The sequence below is a fragment of the Didymosphaeria variabile genome, assembly GCF_027946475.1.
Source record: "Didymosphaeria variabile strain IMI 356815 chromosome Unknown scaffold_3, whole genome shotgun sequence".
Classification (NCBI taxonomy): Eukaryota; Fungi; Ascomycota; class Dothideomycetes; order Pleosporales; family Didymosphaeriaceae; genus Didymosphaeria; species Didymosphaeria variabile.
The window spans coordinates 2,367,822-2,389,950 of NW_026611622.1; the positions used below are offsets into that span (position 1 = coordinate 2,367,822).

At 52.2% G+C, this 22,129-nt stretch overlaps 11 protein-coding genes across 11 annotated transcripts; 6 read left to right on the forward strand and 5 right to left on the reverse strand.

Annotated features, from left to right (window-relative positions):
- Positions 1 to 1,046: 1,046 nt before the first annotated feature.
- On the reverse strand, positions 1,047 to 1,868 carry N0V89_004134 (uncharacterized protein; the record flags this gene model as incomplete). Its single annotated transcript, XM_056212924.1, has 1 exon — positions 1,047 to 1,868. One exon carries the CDS (start codon positions 1,866 to 1,868, stop codon positions 1,047 to 1,049), a length of 822 nt encoding a protein of 273 aa, XP_056073232.1.
- Positions 1,869 to 2,742: 874 nt separating this feature from the next.
- On the forward strand, positions 2,743 to 4,740 carry N0V89_004135 (uncharacterized protein; the record flags this gene model as incomplete). The annotated part of the gene is made up of 5 exons (XM_056212925.1): positions 2,743 to 2,759; positions 2,811 to 3,345; positions 3,400 to 3,603; positions 3,649 to 3,760; positions 4,250 to 4,740. 5 exons carry the CDS (start codon positions 2,743 to 2,745, stop codon positions 4,738 to 4,740), a joined length of 1,359 nt encoding a protein of 452 aa, XP_056073233.1.
- Positions 4,741 to 5,830: 1,090 nt separating this feature from the next.
- N0V89_004136 (uncharacterized protein) lies at positions 5,831 to 6,704 on the forward strand (the record flags this gene model as incomplete). Its single annotated transcript, XM_056212926.1, has 2 exons — positions 5,831 to 5,998; positions 6,285 to 6,704. The coding sequence occupies 2 exons, from the start codon at positions 5,831 to 5,833 to the stop codon at positions 6,702 to 6,704; spliced, it is 588 nt and encodes a 195-aa protein (XP_056073234.1).
- Positions 6,705 to 7,521: 817 nt separating this feature from the next.
- On the reverse strand, positions 7,522 to 8,590 carry N0V89_004137 (uncharacterized protein; the record flags this gene model as incomplete). The annotated part of the gene is made up of 2 exons (XM_056212927.1): positions 7,522 to 8,101; positions 8,586 to 8,590. 2 exons carry the CDS (start codon positions 8,588 to 8,590, stop codon positions 7,522 to 7,524), a joined length of 585 nt encoding a protein of 194 aa, XP_056073235.1.
- Positions 8,591 to 8,813: 223 nt separating this feature from the next.
- Positions 8,814 to 9,281, reverse strand: N0V89_004138 (uncharacterized protein; the record flags this gene model as incomplete). Its single annotated transcript, XM_056212928.1, has 1 exon — positions 8,814 to 9,281. One exon carries the CDS (start codon positions 9,279 to 9,281, stop codon positions 8,814 to 8,816), a length of 468 nt encoding a protein of 155 aa, XP_056073236.1.
- Positions 9,282 to 9,944: 663 nt separating this feature from the next.
- On the forward strand, positions 9,945 to 11,071 carry CRH1_1 (transglycosylase; the record flags this gene model as incomplete). Its single annotated transcript, XM_056212929.1, has 3 exons — positions 9,945 to 10,035; positions 10,114 to 10,935; positions 10,998 to 11,071. The coding sequence occupies 3 exons, from the start codon at positions 9,945 to 9,947 to the stop codon at positions 11,069 to 11,071; spliced, it is 987 nt and encodes a 328-aa protein (XP_056073237.1).
- Positions 11,072 to 15,156: 4,085 nt separating this feature from the next.
- N0V89_004140 (uncharacterized protein) lies at positions 15,157 to 16,300 on the reverse strand (the record flags this gene model as incomplete). Its single annotated transcript, XM_056212930.1, has 2 exons — positions 15,157 to 16,173; positions 16,220 to 16,300. The coding sequence occupies 2 exons, from the start codon at positions 16,298 to 16,300 to the stop codon at positions 15,157 to 15,159; spliced, it is 1,098 nt and encodes a 365-aa protein (XP_056073238.1).
- A 1,132-nt stretch (positions 16,301 to 17,432) lies between these two features.
- Positions 17,433 to 18,768, forward strand: N0V89_004141 (uncharacterized protein; the record flags this gene model as incomplete). The annotated part of the gene is made up of 6 exons (XM_056212931.1): positions 17,433 to 17,550; positions 17,601 to 17,849; positions 17,901 to 17,987; positions 18,034 to 18,305; positions 18,355 to 18,498; positions 18,619 to 18,768. The coding sequence occupies 6 exons, from the start codon at positions 17,433 to 17,435 to the stop codon at positions 18,766 to 18,768; spliced, it is 1,020 nt and encodes a 339-aa protein (XP_056073239.1).
- A 649-nt stretch (positions 18,769 to 19,417) lies between these two features.
- On the forward strand, positions 19,418 to 20,401 carry N0V89_004142 (uncharacterized protein; the record flags this gene model as incomplete). The annotated part of the gene is made up of 3 exons (XM_056212932.1): positions 19,418 to 19,426; positions 19,467 to 19,996; positions 20,047 to 20,401. 3 exons carry the CDS (start codon positions 19,418 to 19,420, stop codon positions 20,399 to 20,401), a joined length of 894 nt encoding a protein of 297 aa, XP_056073240.1.
- A 420-nt stretch (positions 20,402 to 20,821) lies between these two features.
- MHF1 (MHF histone-fold complex component) lies at positions 20,822 to 21,259 on the reverse strand (the record flags this gene model as incomplete). Its single annotated transcript, XM_056212933.1, has 2 exons — positions 20,822 to 21,166; positions 21,224 to 21,259. The coding sequence occupies 2 exons, from the start codon at positions 21,257 to 21,259 to the stop codon at positions 20,822 to 20,824; spliced, it is 381 nt and encodes a 126-aa protein (XP_056073241.1).
- A 404-nt stretch (positions 21,260 to 21,663) lies between these two features.
- On the forward strand, positions 21,664 to 22,101 carry N0V89_004144 (uncharacterized protein; the record flags this gene model as incomplete). Its single annotated transcript, XM_056212934.1, has 1 exon — positions 21,664 to 22,101. The coding sequence occupies one exon, from the start codon at positions 21,664 to 21,666 to the stop codon at positions 22,099 to 22,101; it is 438 nt and encodes a 145-aa protein (XP_056073242.1).
- Positions 22,102 to 22,129: the final 28 nt, after the last annotated feature.

Sequence of the window (22,129 nt, forward strand, 5' to 3'; positions counted from 1 at the left end):
GATTGGAGCCGACAGATCCAGGGTCTGAGTGGAGTGTACGTTCATCATGCCGCTTCCAGACTTCCTTCATGACTGTCATGGAAATGTTGAATGTCTCAAGACCACATTTTTCGAATCCGTTGTCCAACCATGCCATGAGCAAAGTCCTATTCTGGCGTGACAAAGCCTCGCACCCCGCGATAAAGGCAGGCCAAGCAGAGCCCGGACCTGACAACCCTTCGGAAAGGAGCGCTTCGTCGAAATCTCTGAGTGACTGAATAACAGACCCAACGTGGCCTTGTAAGATAAGTGGGTTGACATTGCGAATGCGCCGGTAAAACAATATCACTAAAGCTGAATTCATTGCTTGCATCATGTGGTAATTTACCGGCCGAGGCATGGCGGCCGTGCCGTTGCCTTCGGTCTCGTCGGCGCCCGGATCTCTCAGAGCCCATGAGCAAACGATGTGCTCTAGGCGGCTGGAGCGCTTGTTTAAGAACTCGAGGAAATGGCTGTCCGTATCTTTTCCGTATCTCGCGGCATCTAAAATGTTCGCTAAGCGAGTCGTTTGTGAAATGAGACTTAGCCAAGTCTCCGATATCCCGTAAATTTCGTGATACATGGTATTGTGATCTCGTCGTGAGTCGTTGAGGTGGATGTCGTGCAGCCCAATCTCTCCTTTTGACTCTTCTATATCAAGGTCACTGTCGGATTGGTGAGGTTCGAGCCGCAAGAAGTCGTCCAGTCGAGCGTTATGACCACTCCTAGGAGGGGGTTTCTCCACCAATTCCGAACCAGCATGAAGCCTCCCAGCTCGATAGGCGGCGCTCATATTGTCGATAACAGAGCCGTAATGCGTATAATCGTGGAGCACGTAAGTGCTTTCCCCAACCACCCGTATCCATGAGTAGACATGGTGCAGGAACCGACATTTTCGAGATATCTGGCGTTTCGCAAGGCCTTTCACCCTTATTAAACGCTCTGCGTCTATAATGTAGCGACGTGCATCAGCATGGTGTCCGGAAACTGTCTTTGGAGGTTGTTCGGTCAGTCAAGAAGAGACAGCTTTACTGGAGAAGATAACTTACCGCGCACGCAAGCATAGCTAAGATTGCCATGAGTTGATCTTTGTACTTCGCTTTTGCTGGGCCTTTGAGTTCCTCGCGAAGTGATACTTGCATGTGTACATTTGCTTGGCTCCGCAGTCGAATGAAGAGACCCATCCAGTATTCAGGCTCTTTTGTCGTTTGACCAGAACTCACCGAGAGATGATAAGCTGAGCATGCTAATATCCCGTAAAGATTAGCCGCATTCGCATGTTTCAGCAACCCGGTCTGTAGGAATGTCATCTCCGAAAGTGATCTTGCTGCTTCCGATAACTGAAAAATGGTCCATGGCGATTTCGCATTGGATGGCATGAATGACCATCCAGGAATGATGAAGTCGTAAAAATGCTTCAAAAGAAATTGGGCTTCGGTGGGCGAATCGACTTCAGCTAGGAAGATTCGATGTTGTTCTATTATTCCTACAGCAGCACCTTGAGGGTGTGGTTCGTTGAATGTTTGTGCAGAGGCTGAACTTAGGGGATAGTCCAAGGGTGCTGGGTCTTGTGCACGCAGAGTCTCTTCAGACAAAGCTATTCCGGAATCAGGCTGAGTCATCCCAAACTCATGTTCGGGATAGTGCGCAGCATACTGAGGCATCAAGAGACTGTTCCCAGTGTCAAAATCGAGCGAGAACAGGTCAGACCATTGCAGACTGTCGTTGATGCCAAGGATTGGATCAAACCAGTCGACGAGAGCCGGTACTGGGTCAAGCACATTGGTTGTTCCATTTTCGTTTGTCATTTGGTCACTATCCAGCACGCTGTCACTGGCCGTGGGGTCCATCTGTGGCCTAGAGGGGCAATCAACTGGCGCAGGTTCGGCAGGGGCTTCCATTGCCGGAGCCACCATGTTCAGGACGCCAAAGGGGCCGATTACAATGTCTTCTTCATCTGTCTGGAGACCTCGTGTTCGAGCATCGATCCGTGCAAGAGATGCATCTACAGAACTTGAACCGAAACATTGTCTTAGGCTTGTGGACATGGACGCCCTCGATGATACTGCATTTGCAATCAGATCAACAGATCCCGTGGCAGCATACAACGCATACATACCCGAGAAGAGATGGTGTCTGGTTGTATTCTCACCAGCGACCTCATGTTCGAAGTGTCCGGTGCCTGCTGTAGAAAGAGTCGCGGGCGGCAACCATCGGACCCCTTCATCGTACCCTTCACAAGTCACATTGATAGCTCGACAAGCAAGACAGGCAGGTCTGATCTGATCGCATTTGACGTGCCGCCTTCTACAAGTCTTGCATCCACCGAATGAATGTGTTCGGCGACTTGGTCGTTTTCCGCGTCCAGCTCCGGGCATTGTGGGTCAAAAGCGATGACGTCAGCGTTCTTGGAGGGTGGGCATGGCCGACTGATGTGCATGTTGAGGCATACACGCGACACTTTCACATATGACCATCCACTTTCGAGGATATTTTCTTTCGATCTGGAATTTCAAGGTGGCAAAATAGGGCAAGTGGCTCCAGTCGGTTAGCAATGGTTTCGGAATCACCTTCCTCTTCCGAGAACAGGACGCTAGCTTAGGCCCCACGCCCTATGTTGAACACAACCTTGGGAGGCTTTGAAATCGAGCTTTGGGTTGATGCGATCAAAAGCTCTTCGTCGATTGAGAGACACATACTTTGATACCACAAAATTATCCAATTATGGCGAGAATTCTATTGTAAGCTCTGATCATGGCGCAGACAGAGGATCAATGCTCACTCACGCGTAGGACCGGTGGCACTGGCTACATTGGTGGGGACGTCTTGTACCGACTATTGTTGCACGGTGCACCCAAAAACAGCATCAGTTGTCTGGTTCGGGACCATGAGAAGGCCAAGCAACTGTCAAAGATCTATCCTGACGTCCGCATTGTGGAGGGCGACCTAGATGACGTTCAGCTCGTGGAGAAGGAAGCACGTGAAGCGGACATTGTTGCGCATCTGGCAGTCACTTCCCATTTCCCAAGCTCTGAAGCGATAGTCAGAGGCTTGACTCAGCCGGAAAGGGGCCGGAAAGGCTATTGGATCCAAATATCAGGCGCCACGCTGCTCGCTGCAGACGAGATCAAAGACGGAAGGTTCGGATTCGCGACCGATAAGTCTTATGACGATGTCAAGGACATCAAAGACATCCATTCCATAATCACCGCCAACCCAAAGAGACTCGTTGACAATCTGGTTCTTGTCCAAGACAAGATCAACACTGCACTGATTGTTGGCCCCCATATCTACGGACTTGGGAGAGGGCCTTCGCATACCCGTAGTGTAAGATCCGAAAAGAATGACTGATGCACTTCAGCCACAAGCTCATGTATACAGGTCCAAGCACCAGAGATTGCACGGGCAACGCTGAAGCTAAAGGAAGGCTTCAGATTAGGTGAGGGGAAAAATAGGTGGAGCAATATCCATGTGAACGATCTGAGCGACCTGGTTGCATCTCTTGTGGAAGCAGCTGCTGAAGGCGAGACTGCCGACGGACAATGGGGTAAGGACGGCATTTACTTCCCAGAAAACGGGAACATGGTAAGCAAGTCCTTTCCCCATCGAACTCAGCTAATGGCCTGCTAGACCTTCGGAGATCTATCGGCGAAGATTGCGAAGGAAGCTCAGAAGCAGAGCCTCATTCCCAAAGGTTCTGCCGAGAAGGTAATCGACGCAAAGGAAGCTGATGCGCTTTCCGGTCATGCATCCATTCTATGGGGCACGAATGCCATTATTAAGTCTTCAAGAGCGAACTCATTGCTCCATTGGAAGCCATCGCGACCATCGCTAACATATGAGATCCCTGGCATCGTAGCGAGAGAAGGGCAGGGCCAGTCAAATATCTGAAGCAATGTTGAAGAATATAAAACACCAGCTTCACACATGTTGCATCCCGTCGTTTAATCTAGGCTGCGAGCATTTTATTGTTAGGACTGCATTTGGAGTGGAAGCCACGTGTGCCAGCATGGTGAGCCTACAATGGTCCCAAGGCGCTACCGTGATTCTAGACACCTATTATCTAGGAAGTGAAATCCTAGCCGGTGGATTTACTCCAGCGGCACTTTGTGCAATGACATTGTGCAAAATTTATTCCTGCGTTGTGTATCCACATCAAGGTGACACAAAACGCATTTCAGTTCTATATAAACAAACCTTGAAATACGACTGAGTATGGTAAAATCCATAGAGCAACCTTCGATTCGACCTTGCAAGAGCAGGAGATCGAAAGAAATGTCCAAAAATTTGAAGAAGAACGTCACCTTTGCACCGCTGGCTAGCGCAAAGGTGTACTTCATTGCTCGGGGGCAAGGCACTTGGGACAATGGTCAAATGCGTGCCGATAGCCCTACACCTTATGAAGTTGCAAGTCTTCCTAGATTGGCGGCACAAACTCTAGCGCATATCGAACACAATGAAAAGACTGGTACGGATGTGAAGCGCAAGCCGCTTGTACAGGGAACACCACATATCGACGCCCAGAATGGTGCTCAATCTGCTCGGGAGCCTACTCAGCCGAGCGGTAGTGCCACTTTTGATGCTTTTCTCCCACAAGAGAAGCTGCTTGACGAGCACACGCACCGTAGGCCTAACACAAAGTCATTCGGTTCTCTTGCATCTCTGAAGAGCTTGAGTAAGAACTTCAAGCAGAAGATTCTGGGAGATAAGAACAAGTTTTAACAGGCAACTTGTTGCTGAGGGATAGTCTCATATACCGCATTTCATCATGGCTTCCCATCGTTGGCTAGCTCCAGTTTCATGCCATACGTGCAACTCACCGTCTCCTGCCCACTCTTATCAAATTGGTTTTCATCACTTTCAGCTAGTATAGCAGACGTTCAACCCTGCGCTTTCTCTACACATTTGGTACGCTGCGTTTGCTTTCTATTCTTGAAACATACCTCTAAAAATTCGTTCGAAACACCCAATATTTGTATGACTGTTCGAAATTGGAAACTACTTTCTGTGTCATGTGTACCCGCGGTAATGCTTGCCGATGCAGGCCTGCGATGTTTTGAGAATCCAGGTATCCGTCGAGCAGAGACAACTCATCTGATTGGATTGGTTCCTCGGCCTGACAAACCGTAGTATGGGTAATTGGTCAGTTGACTTAGAAGATCAGCAATGACAGGTGGGAAAGCAATCTTGACTTTGCTGAGGTGGATCATGCGTCAAGCTATAAGGAGTGGGGCCGCGCTGGTGGGACCACGCTGTAACAATTTACGGACCACAGATTGGCAGAAAGGTGAGAACATATCGAATGACGGGCCCATGTACGTGTTAGGTTCTGGCTGTGTTCGAGCTTGTCAGATGGATACCCAGTACGAGGAGAATTGTCCGATCAAACATAAAGTCAGCGCATCGTAAGCTGGGTACCAGATCGGGTCCTGTTGGGTATCAAGCTGTCTCAATCGTCTCGCTATGAGGTAGATACTCAAACACGCAAGCTTGATCTACAAGCAGAAAGACACTTTCTCTTCAGCAAACTTCCTCTCGGCCAAGTTATATCAAGGAGGCCGTGCGCCTGTTCTATCGTGTTACCATCTCTTCTTCAACTGACTCATAGCATAACAAAATAACAGTTTGTAGACTTTCGATGTGGCAGCGCCTCACATATCCGCGCTTGGAGAGTGGGACCATCCTACGCATGAATTTCATTAAATTTCATTACTCCAAGAGCACGACTCCAATCCTATCTCCTTCGAATATAACTGCCGATCACGGCAGAGTATGGAAGCCACACAACAAATTGTTCAACACGGGTTTCACAATGAATAAGAAACCGCAATTTCCCATACACACGAACTTTCTGCAGGGTCCTTCTAGGAAGACGTATCTGACCAATCTGACCAACCATTTCGAAATAAACATTACGGCAAAACAACTATGGGAGTACGATATCTTGAACTTAGACAAGAGAGACCAGACGAAGAAGAAAGTTAGGCAACTTTTCGATAACGCGATTTCAGCATGGTCATTTTGAACGAAAACAGAGACTTGTTCGCTACAGACTCTCTTGAGACGATCATCTCCTGGATCCCCTTCATCATCAACTACCCTCTGACGTTCATGTAGAAGATCCGGGAGATCCAAGCGCGCAAATCGATGACACGAGTGCTATATGGACTGCAATTGACGTTCCAGACGGTAGGGACGGCCAAAGCCCTATCCCGGCGCGCTTTAGCCTGGTTGCGAAGCTTGACATCCGCTAATCATTGACACAGATTCATGTGCTCTGTTACGCGTACTGCCGAGCCACGACAAGAGTATCCTACGCCACTCCCGCATATTATGCAGACCGTCTATGTGAACGCGGCCGTCTCTACATGCCGAATGTTCTCAACGGGAATAAGGAAGCCAACACAACTACTTTACAGAACGCTAAGAACGGGGAAGTTCAGCGGCTTGAAAACGCAAGAAATGCACAGTTTCGCCCGAACAACGCTGTTGACTACGATTACGAAGTTCACGGCGCAAAGAGTCAAGAGGAGGCTGATCAGGAGAAACAAGACCTCAGCACTCTTGACGACTTCATGCGCGCACAGGCCTTGACATTTGCGCAAGCGGAGTTTTATGCGCACAAAATAGATGCGTACAACAACATTGATATGACCGGCAACCTTTGGCCGGATTCGAGTGGATAGCATATGATCTGGATGTGAGGCTTGCCGATGGCTATGCTTTCATTTCCTCCCTTTCTTATCATGTTCTGTATCTTCTTCTCGTTCATGTCTCACTTTTGTTTCGTCATGCTCTCATACATCTCTCCCTGTTGTACTTGCGATCTCTACCAATTACCCTTGCGTCATTCTGTATTCACTTACCAGGCCGCATTTCTGTTCCGTCTTATCAACGCTTCCACATTCTTTGAGCATCTACACATCCTAGCAAATGAAATCTATACGACGCATAGGCGCATCTAACGATGTTTAATGGCCTTTTCTTACCTCCCAACTCTTGACCGCAGACACTGTTATTCCCTGCGGAAGAGACTGTTTTCGCGTCCTTAAAAACGGCGGAGGAAGATGTCCTATAGTGGCGCGGGAAGGAGGGCATGCACAATACGCAGGAAGAGCGAAATGCAGCGAACGGGGCTTTGCGCGGGTAGCTTGCTGAGAGATTTAGGGATGTAGAGCGGGTGACGGTTGGCGAGAGGCAGATAGTGAGGTTTAGCTGGGGAAGGCTGGAGAGCCCGGTGCATTTGGAGCCACGCATGGGGAGTGATCGGGTGTTTATGACGGTGGTATTTGAGAGTGAGAGGGAGCTGAGCAGTCTGTGTAATTAGGGGGGCGGAGTTTGGCGAGTTTAATGGGCTGTAGGAGAGCACATTCTAGTGGAGGTAAGATATAGCTTGCTTGCGATCGTGGAGGCTGCATCCCGCTAGTAAGTTCTGATAATGCCTGTTCGATCCCTGTGCTGCTTTATCCACCCTTCCCCGCTCACGCGGTCTCATGCCTGCATCTAATTGTTCGCCGTCCTGTCGTTGTAGTAATGGATCGTCTGGTCCGCACAACCACTGGGTGTCTGGTATGCATAGTTCCCTAGATTGATATACATTTGCTGCCCTGTGCACACATACCACGCACTGGGGTTTGGCCGGGTCACGTCCGACACACTCCACTGCAAATCGTCGCCTCCGAACTTGAACGTTCCGTATGTGTTTTTTTCGGCAGTGAAGCTCACGGCAAGAGACGCGTTGTTGATGCTCCGCGTCTTAGAGACTGTCGCATAAAGCAGTTTGACGGCTTCGCCTGGTGCGGAGACCAGCTGCACTAATTGTCCATCCTGAACCTGGAATTGGCCTGCTGTCGTGTAGTCGCCAAGAAGGGCGGGACCTGTGGCATACAGTGGCTTGGTCTGCATGTACTTGTGGTAGTTGGGCGCTGCAACGGCACGAATCCAGTAGTAACCGCTTTGCAGCGTTGTCCCCGGACCGCTGCCGGCTGGCGTGCCTGTCGCGACAGGAGTCTCGGGCGTGGTGGGGTCCTCGGGTACAGGATCGACGGGCACGGCACCGGGTTGGCATTGCGAGTAGTATTCACTGAGGAATGTCAGAAGATGAGATGGACGAGTGAAAAGGAGCTGACTTGATAACAACGCAACCGGACCCAGTGGCGCATTGCGTGGCTCCAGAGTAGCTCATGCCACCGCCTTCAGAAATGGTTAGCTATGGTTCGCATCTCTCGGTCGTAGGAGGGGTACATTGCTGCCAGTCTCCTACAATAGCTGAGGCCGTGCCAGACAAGGCTGCCATTATGGCCGCTAAGAAGCGATACATGTTGATACTAGATAGACCAGGGAAAGAATGATGGCAGGCGAGAGGGTTGCCAAAGGCTACAGTGACCCAGCGCGAGTCTCATCGTCTCCTATAGCGGTATATGAACCATACTGTGGCCGATGCTGTGTGCACGTGTTGCGTTCAATTTAGTTTTCGCGATGTATTCGCCGTCGGACCGTGGCAGCCGGTGAAATCAAATAGATCAACGACCGGGGCGCGAAGCGAGCCTAGGAATCTCCATATAGACCACATATACCTCGCCAACCAGGAGCCGGCCACACTTGGTAAGAAAAGGCCGCTGGTTTGTACCATAGTGTGGACCTTGATTGCGCGTGGTACCAAGCTACATGCTCGGACGGAGTTCGTCGATCGGCGCAGAAATGTTGCAGTAGTGGAAAAGAGGATCATCCCATTTCATCTCGACCAGTGTTGTAGATGGCACGATGACGGGTTCCTGAGTACGTATGATGGGTGATCAGACTGTTTCTTCGACACCGCCGCCGACTGGCTCCGGCCTCATTGCGAAAAGGATCTTGTACTTCACAATCTCTACGATCTCCAGCTCTTCACCGGCGTTTACCGCTTCACCATCTCCCATGACCACATCCTCCACATTGGGGGTCTCTCTCTTCCTTATCACTGCGAACGGCTTTCCCAACCTCTTGACCTCGCCCGCCATCCTTTGGTTCTTGCCCACATAAAAGTACACCCTCTTCATCCACTTCGTATCGTCCTCAGCGTTCAGATCAGGATTATATAGTGGGAACACGAGCTTTCCAACTTGGGTGCTGGACTGTGCGGCTGCGGGCGGGAAGCGTATGTCGCCCTGAAGTTCGAGCAGTGCAAGGCCGGAGGGTGTGCGGAGGAGGGGGGGAAGCGGGTTGGAATCTGATGCGGCGGAGGCAGGCGCGAGCGACCGTGGGTGAAGAGGGATGATCGGCATAATACCTTTCGTTTCGAAGCACAGTTGGATTCTGAAGAAGACTGACGTGATCAATCGCAGAGGAGCTGTTAACGAGTGGCACAGTGGACAATTTAGTGGGGCAGCAACGCGACGCGTCTCGTCCGTGCACGCGTTGCCAGCCTTTATGCATCCTCACCAAAATTCGAACAGAGAATGGGCGGATCGTCATTTGTCGTACCGCATGTCTCGATGATCACATCTTTCCGTGGCATACTCTCTAGAGGCCACTGCATGTTCAGGGCAGTTCATCGCTTGGTGGCTGTGCAATCGTTCACTACCTCAAGATGTGCCCTCACGAGTTGATTGGTTGTTGACGCACCAGCCACTTGACTAGCACCAGGGGCATGACCCACCAACTTCGTCACGCACCAACGCGTCTCGACTTAGCTTCCTCACGCCGTCTCAGCTGCACCAGTGTGTCTTATGCTCAGACATCTCCCGAAAGCCTCGAAGCAACTTTAGGGCGATTGAATTCTCCACAAGTGATCCACGGGATGGAGGCTGAGATTGCGTATCCTGGGTGACGTTGCCTCTAATGGTTCAAAGCGAAGCTATCGATATACAAAACTGCTATCCCCCAGGAAGCGCCATGTCCCGATTTGTGTCTCAAGCAATCATTCTCTCCTTCAGTCTGTCGCTACGATGCATTTCTTAACATCCAAGCTGCTGCCTCTGCTCTTCGCAAGCGTTGTGACTGCACAGACAACAACATCATGTAACCCCACAGAGAAAAGTACATTTCCCCATCATTTGGATTGACCATGCTCAGATGTGCAATCTCTTGTACCTATCAAGCGCTGACTATGTCTAGCCTGTGCAGCGGACACCGCCCTCTCTTCGTCAACATACACCCACGACTTCGCCACAGACGGCTTTGACGACGCGAATTGGAACATCACTGCCGGAAACGTAACGACAACCTCCTCGGGCGCGCTCTTCACCATCAAGGAATCCGGCGACGCTCCCACCATTCGCAGCAAGTGGTACATCTTCTTCGGTCGCGTGTCTTTCATCATGCGGTCCTCCCCCGGAACTGGCATCGTCAGCTCAGCAATCTTGTTGTCCGACGACCTCGACGAGTTGGACTGGGAGTTCCTCGGCGGCGAAGCGGACGTCGCGCAGACGAATTACTTTGGGAAAGGTGAAAGTAGTACGACGAATAGGGAGGTGGATGTCGCTGCGAGCGATAGCCAAACCACATCCCACAACTACACGATTGTATGGAACAAAGATAGTACCGAGTGGCTTGTTGATGGCGTCGTGTTGAGGACGCTGACCGCTGATGAGGCTGTTTCGGGCGGTAATAGTTATCCGCAGACACCCATGGATGTGCGTATTGGCATTTGGGCGGGCGGCGATAGCAGCAATGCCGAGGGCACGATTGAGTGGGCGGGTGGGGAGACGGATTATGGTCAGGGACCGTTTGAGATGGTGTTGGAGAAGGTCGAGGTGGTTAACGATAATCCGGGCAGTGGTTATACATACGGTGATACTAGCGGGGATGCGGATAGCATCGAGGTTGATGAAGAGGGCGCGACGACTTCTGCAACGTCAGAGCCTTCCGGGACGAAGACAAATACTGCAAGTGGTAGTGCTGGTGGGAGTACGGGCACGGCGACGGCGACGCAATCGGGTATGTGGTGGACGACTAGTGCGGAAGCACTTGTTTCCAAGTCACAATCTGAGGGACACCAGGTTTCTGTGCAGAGCACATGTTTTGCAATAGTACTAAGCGTATTGCTGGCGCTACTGTAGTCTTCACGCTATAGCACTAGATCTTCAGGTCGAGCAGTATGAATATCGCGCTCCTTCCTATACGATCGCAGCGAGGACATTATCAACAACGTGCAGGTAGAAAGCATTCGCCCTGCCCTGGCTCAACGCAGTGGCCTTGTACTGATAGCAACCAGGTACTGGAAGACCGGTAAACTCATTAGCACCATTTGTATGGGATTATATGTCCTCGCTTGAAAGCGTAGCCCCACTGTTCGGATTTGTCGAAGTTAAAGCGATCCGAATTCCGCATATGCTGGAGTGATGGTAAGCAACCTAGGAAGTCCTTGATGCTGTAGTTGCTGCCGCAAAGATGCCACTGAGGGGAATATGTATCGTCCGTATTACCTGCCGGGACGCCACCAAACAACGAGCTCAGCTCCGCAAATGCGGCGTGAGATCCGCCATGAGATTCACCAAAGCCAAGTGCTCTTCCCGATCCAGTAAAGTCGTTGGCAGTACCGCGACCGGATGAAGACAATGGTATGCTGAGGTTGCCTACGACCAAATTGGGCCGATGACGACAGGCTGTGGTAGTGTTCAATTGCTGAAGGTGGAGTGTGTGGAGGTATGCCGAACGAGGACTTATTGACTGATAAACCCAGGAACGATGCCGATTCAATATTACCATATGGCACAGGAGGCCGCGCAAATGAATGACCGAACCTCGAGAGCCGCCCTTCTTCGCTTGAACCGGGAGCATTCACGATATATGATTCGAAAATCGCCCCGAACTTTCGCATGGCGTTCTGCAGCTGCTTTTAGATGATTCTTAAGGGCTCATGCCGTTCTCCGTACATCATGGTCCTGTAGCTGCTCGCTTCCGACCCTACCTCGGCCTCTGACTTAGTCCAAGCCTGTATGGTCTGGAGGATCCTGTTCGCCTTTTAATCCAATGATATTGGACGACCTCTGACCAAAGAGTGGGTGAGCTGTTCGCATGTGCCAATATGGCATGTTGAACGGTGAACGTCCGGATAGTCATTGTACGCCTCGGAGCTGGTCTTGCCCCTGTTATTGCCACGATCTCTTTCTCGGCCTACGAAAACAGATTAGTACCGCATATGATGGAACTGTAATTCTGACTATGCTTGCGAAGGTCCGTTATTCCAAGATTGTGGGGCTAACGCCACATGTCTTGGACTGCTTCACCTGGCGTAATGTAGTGCAGGGGATTGTCACCGCAGACTCGCCAGGCTCATTGTACCACGGATTCTCGCAGAGAATCCTGGCTTGAACAGGCACGAGGTGAAGTGAGACAGATGCGCAGTGCACCGACGTCGTCACTGAGAGTGAGTCGCACCTATTCGCTGCCTCTGGCGCTGACTCGATGTGGACCTACCGATGAAGGCAGAGCAAGCAAGCGGCGTCACCAAGATTACTTCTAAGGAAGTACACTTGTCCTCATCGTCCATCGAAGCAGGCTCTATTAGAGAGAGCCACGTACTGGAGATTTACTAGGGCGCCCTTACACGTGGATCAGCTGATCTGAACGCCACAGGTGGAAGTCCATACGGAATGATCTGGTCTTACGGAGTATGGTGATCTCGAACATCCGCACTCAAGGCAACATACCATTCGAACGTCAGCGAGCTAACGTACTAGACGCACGAGCCTGGTTATGACAATCGGTGACAATCACTTATACGAGCAAAGTAACGCGGCGTGTGGCTTCTTTGAATTGCTGTATGGTTTACTCTAGAGCGTTGACGCACGACAGCTAAACCCAACTTTCCATCTATACTCTCAAAATGTCTGCATCCGTAAGCTAATCGCAGACGACAGGTGCTACCGAACGTGCGTGTACTTGGGCTCATTCCTAGCTTCGTACACGTAGCCCGTACCGATACAACGACTTTATCGCGCGCCTTTAGGTCCTCCACCACGATTCAAGCGTCTTTCAAGAATATACAAGTTATCGACTGTGCGTTCCAAACCTCCTAAGTCACATTTCCAAAGTACAGTGTATTCCAGCAACAGCGATGGAGGGGTATCGTGATCGAAGGGAAAGCGGATGCCATCAATGTCGCCTCAATGTCTTCTCGTCCCTTCAATTGCTCTTGGTTCCAATGGATATGTCGCGCCAGCGCAACACCTTGCTTAGTCCGACTCCTCTCTCGTGTTCCCGCCGCCAAGCCAGGTATTCACCTGCCCGCTTCTTCAACGCTCTTGGCGCTTGCAGATAGTTCTGGTCTTTTGAAACTACTTACTGATCTTCTTCCACAAACAAGCATCACACATCCCTTGGCTCCTATTCACCACTTTATGTTCTAACCCATCTTTCTCTTTACAAGGCATATCCAGTCTATTGCTTTCTGACACTTTGCACAGCCGCAACATGGCCTTGGTGCCGGGCTGTGGCAACGGTTTCCAGCACCCGCATGCGTAGAGGGTGTAATGTATCTCGCACATGGGAGTCCGGGTCAAGATGCTTTAGGGGTGAGAATCGCCTAGGGTGGACTTTGCAGATGCACGTGTAACAGTCGGTCGAGAGCGTGTGTTGTAATGCTGATCGGGTGCGATTCTTCTTGCGTCAGGAACTTGCGCTGCTTGATTTTCCTCGTTCATGAATTTGGCGCGTCGATGGGTATGGATCCAGGTGTGCGCTCCCGAACCTCGCAGAGCCGCGTTCGTGATCAAAACGCTAGAATACAAGATAACAAAACAGTTCCAGGAGGGTAACAGAAGGAAACGGAAAGAACAATAGAGAGGACAGGACCAGCCAACCCCGCTGCCCTGGCCCAAAACCTTTGATTAAATTGCGTCGCGTACCGCTGAAAAAGCAACGAGCCGCCTCCCAGGGCAAGCTCGCGCTCACACGCACGACGGACAACAACAGAAAATGCCACAATCCAGCGCCAGGAACGCAGATCCCCGCATCCAGCGTTGCACAAGCCCTGCGTCTTCCAGGCGCAGGGGAAGTACATGCTCCCCTTACTGCCGCAACGACGGACGCGAGCCAGCATTTCGCTGTCGCTCGTGGATGGCGACCTGGACGAGATGCAACCAGGACGTCGCGGCTCCACCGAAAGAAGAAAAAAGCACCAAGGAGGAGGAGCAGGACGCGGGGAAGTTGCTGGTGTAGCCGGGCGCAAGGTCACTGGCCGGGGAAGCTGCGGAATACGAGCACCAGGGTGGTCAGTGTGATGGCCTCACGTCGTACCGCCGCAGCTTCGACGGTGGTGCGAAGATCGAACCATGACAGTGACATTCTCCTTCACTAACGTACGCCTGTCCCTGGTGGGGAAGGGCCCGTTTCGCAGGCGGCGATCGACCTCCCGAGTTCCTGCATTTGAATGCGAATGCGTATCCGGACCGCTTGGAACAAGGGGAAGCCATTCTTTCAAGAATGGGAATGCGCTTCGGGAGGGCAGTTCGGGACGAGCCGAACGGAGACCTGTTTCATGGTCTGGTGTTTTCGGTTTTGCTCATGCATGCGCAGCGCAATCGATCGTGTCCAGGACGGTGGGTGCGCCTAGTCCTTTTCGGGCCTTCAACAAGGCGTTCAGTGTTCCACAAGATTCAGCCTCGAGGCTCAAATCCATGCTGTACTATGACAATGGCGACGCCCGTGGTCGCAGGGGTCGCGCATCGCTGGTGCATATCGACGGGGCTCGCTAAGGGAACAAAGAACATTGTGGAGCGAGATTGGGAGGAAGCGCCACCGAACCAAACCGGGGAAGAGGCGCAAAAAGCAAATCCCCATACGAGATCGGCCGCATAGCGGGCTGGAGTCATGCAGCATGGATGAATACGAGTCTAGTCTTTGGACAAGTGCGTGGTGGTCAGTGTTGGTGCGAAACAACACCCAGACATCACTCAACATGTACATCTCTCCATATGCACCCTAGTTTGCCTACACCTGGAGAGGTGCATGGCATTCTCCAAAGCCGCTGTTGCCGCATTGACAGAAGTAGTGGCAATGTTAACACAATCTTGACAAGTAGTCGTTCTGCCCTTGTGTATCAATGATAACCGACAGAATCGTTAGTGGGAACTTGTGGTATATTATATATCTTCCACATTAGAAAGTATGATCATCATTCCGGTGACTCATGCACATACACCGTACAGCGCTTCTCTATGACCTCTTTCCGAACACCTTGTCGAATCCAACAAGCGTAAGCCTGAACCTCACATTGTCATTCTTATACACCCTCTCGACCGCCTGCTTGCATCCCTCCTCACTGATGTCGAGGGTCTCGACCCAGCTCTTGATGTTTTGCTTGCTCGCAAGTTCCAACATCTCCTCCATCTCAGGCCTGTTTCCAATATGGCTCGCACCCATGTAGCATCCATTCGGCGCAAACGCCTTTGCGTCCAGCGGCTGCAGCTTGTTGTCGGGGAATCCGACCATGTGGAAGGTACCGTTGACCTTGAGGGTGGAGAAGTAGTCAGGGAGGTTGAACTTGTCGGTTGCGTCGGCGCAGTTGAGGATGATGTCGAATTGGAAGGCCCAGGGCTCGAACCACTTCTCCTTGTTAGTTGAGATGAAGTTTTTAGCGCCAAGCTTGAGAGCATCGTCTTTCTTGGATTCCGAATGTGAAATCACATAGGTTTCGGCGCCAAGGGCGACGGACCAAAGGACGCCGAAGTGCCCGAGACCGCCCAGACCAACGATGGCGACCTTCTTGCCCTTGCCGGTGCCTAATCGCTTGAGCGGAGAGAATGTGGTGAGACCGGCGCACAGCATCGGTGCTGCGATTGCAGTATCGAGGTTGTCGGGAATCTTGAAGGTGAAGTACTCGTGAGCGCGGATGTGGCTGGAGTAACCACCCTGGGCGATGGTACCATCGGGGTGAGGTGCGCCATATGTGTCGATGGCATTCGGGCAGTAATTTTCCTGGTCCGCCTTGCAGTTGTTACATGTGAGGTCGGCGCCAATCTGAGCACCAACACCGGCACGGTCGCCAACCTTGAGGTTCTTGACCTTGGAGCCGACCTTGACGACCTTGCCGATGACCTCGTGGCCTACACATAGCGGAAGCGGAATTTCCTCTCCCCATCCGCCGGAGATGGTGTGAACATCGGACGCGCAGACACCGCAAGCATCGATGGCGATATCTACATCATAATCTTCGAATTTCTTGAGCGGCAGCTGTACGATATTAGAGAGCGCTAAATACCCGAATGCAATGTAGTACCTCTTGTCGCTTGAAGTTGCTCCAGTTTCCGTTCTTGATGTCTGTGACAGCAAACGCATCGGTGGTCTCAGGGTAAGGCATTGTGGAGATTGAGAATGGGTATCGATAAATTGGAAATGAAATGTAGAAGAATATTGTAGCAATTGTAGTATGGAAGAGAAATCCGCAGTGACTGTGGGCAGAGCGCCCTTTTCAATCGCCCACTAACCGTCTGCGAGCGTTCTCTACTAGCAGCAGTGTTGAGAGTGAGGTCATGGCCGATAACAATCGGGTCCTGTCCCCGCTATCGCCCTACTTGTACTGTATGTTGATTGGGCGCAATTGAGCCGCTGGGTTCTGTAAGCCGCTCGTGGACCTTCGTCACTGAAGCGTCAACGACTTTGGAACATCATTGACGTGTCTGTCGACCCGTATGCGCCGGTCTGGACCCTTGAAGAGTGTGGAGGTTGTCGACCGTCTGAGCGTAGGCGCACCGAGACGGATTGGTTTCTCAAATCCTTACAGCTCGATCATTTCGTCACACGTTCCAAGGTTCTTTGATCCCCACGTGTTCAGGGTCGACGTCATTCGCGCGGACGTTCCGAAGCTGTTCCGACTTCCGAGAGGGTTGTCTTGGCTGCCCCGCGACGACCACCACACATGCATCTGGCAGGTGCTGAACAGACTCCCTAACTTTCTCAATGTCAAGCACAAACCTAACACACTGTTTGACCTGTGAGAACTCTTGTCAGCAATCCATTCGCGGCGCAAGACGTTCCCGTGACAACCCAGTAGTGAATACCTGAGCTGCACAGGTATACCGAGGTTTGCACCATAGCCATGGTTTCGACTCCAGGATAAGACCTATCCGAGTGACAAGAGTGCCATCTTCATCCTTGACGCGCACCTGGGTAGTATTTACCCCGCGTTTGCGGGGTAGCTGTTGGATCGTCGACCGGCCTGCCCGTTTAGGTTACCCGCGAGAGGTGCGGACTTCCTTTACCAGGTGCTTTTGTCTCGCGATTGATCAAGCGCGTACGCGCAAGGCTTGTGATTCACTCTTGAGGCCAAGTTGGCGAAGCGGCAGCTTTAAAAGCGGCAGTGCCGCGGATTGAGGTGGTGTTTTGACGTCTCATCAAGTCACGGGCGCCCTCTTTTTTACGCTGGGCCTTCTCCTCGTCTCCAAACACCTCCAGACAATCTCGTCACGATGGCGATGGCTAACGGCGCGACAATGAAGGCAGTGCGCTTCCACGGCCAGCATGACCTGCGATTCGAGGATGTCCCAGTCCCCATCGTGAAGAAAGGCCAAGTGAAGATCAAGCCGGCGTGGGTTGGAATCTGCGGCAGCGGTAAGTGTGTCAAGACCTTACGCCTGCAATAGTACTTATGGACGCGATAGACCTACACGAGTATCTCGGGGGACCTGGACTGTGTCCTACAACCCCACATCCGATCACTGGCGAAACTGTCCCCTTGACATTCGGTCACGAGTTCAGCGGAACGATCGAAGAAGTTGGCGAAGGCGTAGATGCCTGGACGGTGGGCGACCGCGTTTCAGTGCAGCCGATCATCTACGATGGGACTTGCGGTGCTTGCCAGGACAATCTGCACAACTGTTGTTGGAGCAATGGCTTCATAGGATTGAGCGGTACACGATCCAGTAGTTGCCTAACAGTTAGAGCGCGGCTGACACTTATAGGCTGGGGCGGTGGTCTTTCTGAGCACATTGTGGTACCAACATCTGCCCTGTATCGACTTCCCAAAAACGTTCCACTGCAAATAGGAGGTATTTAGCTTCGTATTCTGAAGTTGTCATGTGCTAACGAACCAAGCCTTGGTCGAGCCGCTTTCAGTCGGGTGGCACGCTGTCAAGATCAGTCCCTTCAAGAATGGCGATTCTGTCTTGATCCTCGGAGGTGGACCCATCGGCATCGCCGTGATGCTCGCGCTCCAAGCGAAAGGCGCAGACAAGATCATCGTGTCCGAAGTCAGCCGGAAGCGTCAAGAATATGCGAAATCATTTGGCGCGCACCACATCCTCGACCCTACGAAGGAAGACGTCGTCAAGCGATGCAGAGAGCTCTGCGACGGCCAGGGTGTTCACGTCGTGTTCGATTGCGCTGGTGTCCAAATAGCGCTAGATGCAGCCATAGAAGCCACGCGCGCTCGAGGGGACAATCGTCAACGTCGCCATCTGGGAGAAGCCGTGTACGATCACACCGAATCTCTTCACGTTTAAGGAGCGGCGATACATGGGTGTTGCGACCTTTCAGGTCGGCGATTTCCAGGAAGTCATCGTAAGTGCCATCATCTATTTGTCTGGGAGGATATCGGAGTTGCGCGTCAAGCGATCGGGCAGTTCATGCGTGAAAGCGGTGTCGGAGAATTCGATATGGATGTAGCTAACAATCGCGCAGGACGCCATTTCGGCCGGTAGCATGAAGCCCCATCAAATGATCACGGGTCGAATCGGTTTGGACGAAGTCGAGGAGAAAGGTTTCAAGGCTTTGATTCATGACAAGGACAACCAGGTGAAGATATTGGTGAAGGTCGGAGGCGATGATTAAATCGATGCAGTGACGAGCACCTTGCTGTCGAACTACCCGCGAACTACGTGCACACGCACTAGGGTTGGATTACCTTGTAGATTGGTACACTTTCTGTCGATTTAGCGACACACATTCAGTAGCATACTTTGGCGATACCCAATGGCCGCATTGTTTCGACCTCGGTGCATTCTCACGAGGGTGGAGGCTGCGTGAAGGGGTTCCGGTGCGCACCACGTGAGCACTGGGCAAGCCTGCGAGCTTCTCAGAAGCCGCCTTGGTGCCGAGCATGTGTTGAAATGCAGGGACAGCGGGCAGCAACCGGTTTCGGTGCGAAAAGTTGCGTTGCATGTGTGCCGTGACGTTGAGCAAGACCAGCGGTGGCTCTGCGATCGAGGCTTGTTGAGATCTAGGCCCATGGCATGCCAAGCGCGAACGATGGGCAGCGGGCACACGAGTGGCCTGCTGCATCAGAGGAAAAGCTGGGTGTGGCTGCGCCGGGGTTCTGGCGAATCATGTCTTGTGATGGAGCGAACAGGATCGGCGACGAATGACGTCGGCTGTGTACAGAAACAGCGACCTCGCGTCACGTCGGGCCTTGCACCTGGGCACGGCAAGAACGAGGCTGCTGCGTCATCGCAGACGCAAACCCACATATATGGCCCCAGCCATGCGACATGTTCAGCTCTCTATCAGCCATACCTGCGTCGATCCTATAGGTCCTCCTACCTCCTTGCAATCCCTCTTCTTGCTACTTTGGACCTCCCTTCACCATGGCTCTCGGCGGTGCGGCTCTTAAGCTGTTCCAAACCATCCTCTATGCCATTGAATTCTGCTGTGCAGCCATAATACTCGGCATCTACAGCTACTTCCTCGCGACGCTCGCCGACCGCGACCTCACCATCTACACATGGGCCAAGGCAGTTGAGGGCATGTCAGGCGCCGCAGTCCTGTACACCATTTTCGCCGTTCTCCTCACTTGCTTTCTGGGTGGGAAGTCGTTCTTCGCCTTCCTCGCCATCATATTCGACCTTCTGTTCATGGGCGCTTTCATCGCCATCGCTGTCCTCACGCGAGATGGCGCGCACAGCTGCAGCGGCTATGTCAAGACGCCGCTCGGAAACGGCCAGTCCAACGACAAGCAGGGGTTCGACGACTCGACCGGCAATCAGCAGTATACGTACGCCGTGTCTTTAGGTACGGCCTGCAGACTCAACACGGCCTGCTTCGCCGTCGCCATCGCAGGAGCGTAAGTTACGACCTAGTCAACATACCAAGAACCTATACTAACGATTGCAGTCTTCTTTTCCTCGTTTCTGCCCTAGTGCAGATTGCTCTTGCGCGCCACCACAAGAAGGAGAAGCGCTACGGCCCAAGCCCAGCCAATAACTATACAAGTGGCCGTGGCCGTGGCTTCTTCGGTCGTGGCCGCAAGAACAAGAACGCTGGTCTCCGCGATCCCGAAGTTGCTGCTGGTGCTGGGACTCTCGCTACTGGTCCTGCCCATGACGTGCGCCCATCGCATGACACCGCCTACACTGGCTCGACTGTCGCTGGTACCGCTCCATATGAGCACAACAAGCCCCTGACCGGTGGTTACCATACCGCTCCTACCGGTACCTACGCGCACAACACCGCTGCCACCAACTACTAGGAGTAGTACGAGTCGAGTCGTCGCGATCGCTCCTTGAGATTAGGCATGGAGTGGTTTGGATTTTTTTCTTCCTGTAACGATTATTGATATTGCGCTTTATACCAGAGGAAACGATGCATCAGATTGGAACTGCTTGTTGGGGGACGAATTGTTGCATGATACGGATTACGAACCTAATACATAATAATGAAGTTAAGATGTCGATTTTATTATAAGGTGAAGCGTGATGTGGCATAACGAGTTACGGCACGCTTGTATCTCCGAACTACTAACCTTCCGTACTCGTTGCGCAGACTATGCCAGGGGTATATGTAGACACCTAAGCGCCATGAAATTCAACATAGGTACACGTCCAAGTTCCGTGCACCAATCATGATGGTGCAGAGCGCCACACACCAATTAAGCATCGTGACATTCCGCCTATGCCTTCCCCTTGCCCCTCGCACCCATCCCAGTTGGCCTCCCCTTCTTCTTCGGCCGTTGTTCCTCTCCTCGTCCATCCGCAGCCCTCATCCGATCCAGCTCCCTCTTCAGCGTCTCCTCGAGCGCCTCGTTGCGCCTCGTCAAGAGCATAACATCATCGCCATTGATGACCTTTCTCCCGCCATGCTTTGAGAACAACTCGAGGTCTTTGGCAGCATTCTGAATCTGCGTGTAGACGAGCTCTGTCAAGGCTCCGATGAATTGTGGGGTCGCGTTGAAATCTTCTGCGCCTTCATTATCGACGAATTGTCCAATTGTGTACCACAGAGCGGATTTGAGACGCTGGGGAGGTTAGCTATGCATCTATGAGATTTGGTATGAAGCCGAGGGTTTAGGTACCTCCTCGCGCTCATTCGCTTCGTCATGATCAGCCATTGCCGCAGTGGCGACGAGAGCTTAAGTGGGCTGGTGTTGAGGATGTTTGCGACGCGTGAGAGACGCGTCGGCCCGATGAGGCACCGATTGGTGAAGCTTTCTTGATTGACCGCCCACGGTTCTGCCGGTTGAGACCCGCTGCGCGATTTCGGGGTTGTGAGTTGTTTTCGGCTCCGACTCAATTTCTTCTTTCAAGCGCATTGAGGAGACGTATATAAGAGTGCTGCGCGTGCGACTACTTTCGCGCCTGCCCCAAGTCGACGCAGTAAAACAATAACGCCTACCGAAGACCACAATACCGATTCAGACACCAGCGCATCGCCTGCAACAAGCACCACAGAAAGCCAATTTTCATTTACTCGTCCTTAATAGTCGTTGACACACGTACGCCACTCACAATCACAATGGAGAATATACAAGAATTTGTCGACAGCCGCCTCCGCAACTTCCTCTCCTCGTTCTCGCGCCTCAAGCCCGAAGGCTGGATCCGTCTCGTATGGATCGTGGGCGCCTACCTCCTCCTTCGTCCCTACCTCATGAAGCTCGGTGCCCGCGCACAGGAGAAGCAGCACGAGAACGCCGCGGACGCCGCTCCCACAGACGCAGAAGTGCACCCCAATGACCTACGGGGGGGCCAAAAAGTTGGTATTGCGATACCGGGCGTCGACAGCGACGACAATGAGGAAGAGAGGACTGAGGCTAAGCCAGGGCAATGGGGCAAGAAGGCTCGGGCCAGGCAGAGGAGGTTCATACGTGACACGCTAGAGAAGGAGGAAAAGCGGCTACAGGATGAGCAGGAGCAGGAGGATCTAAGGGAGATTGCTGATTTGCTGGAAGACTAACTCTACACCATGACGACGATTTGGATGG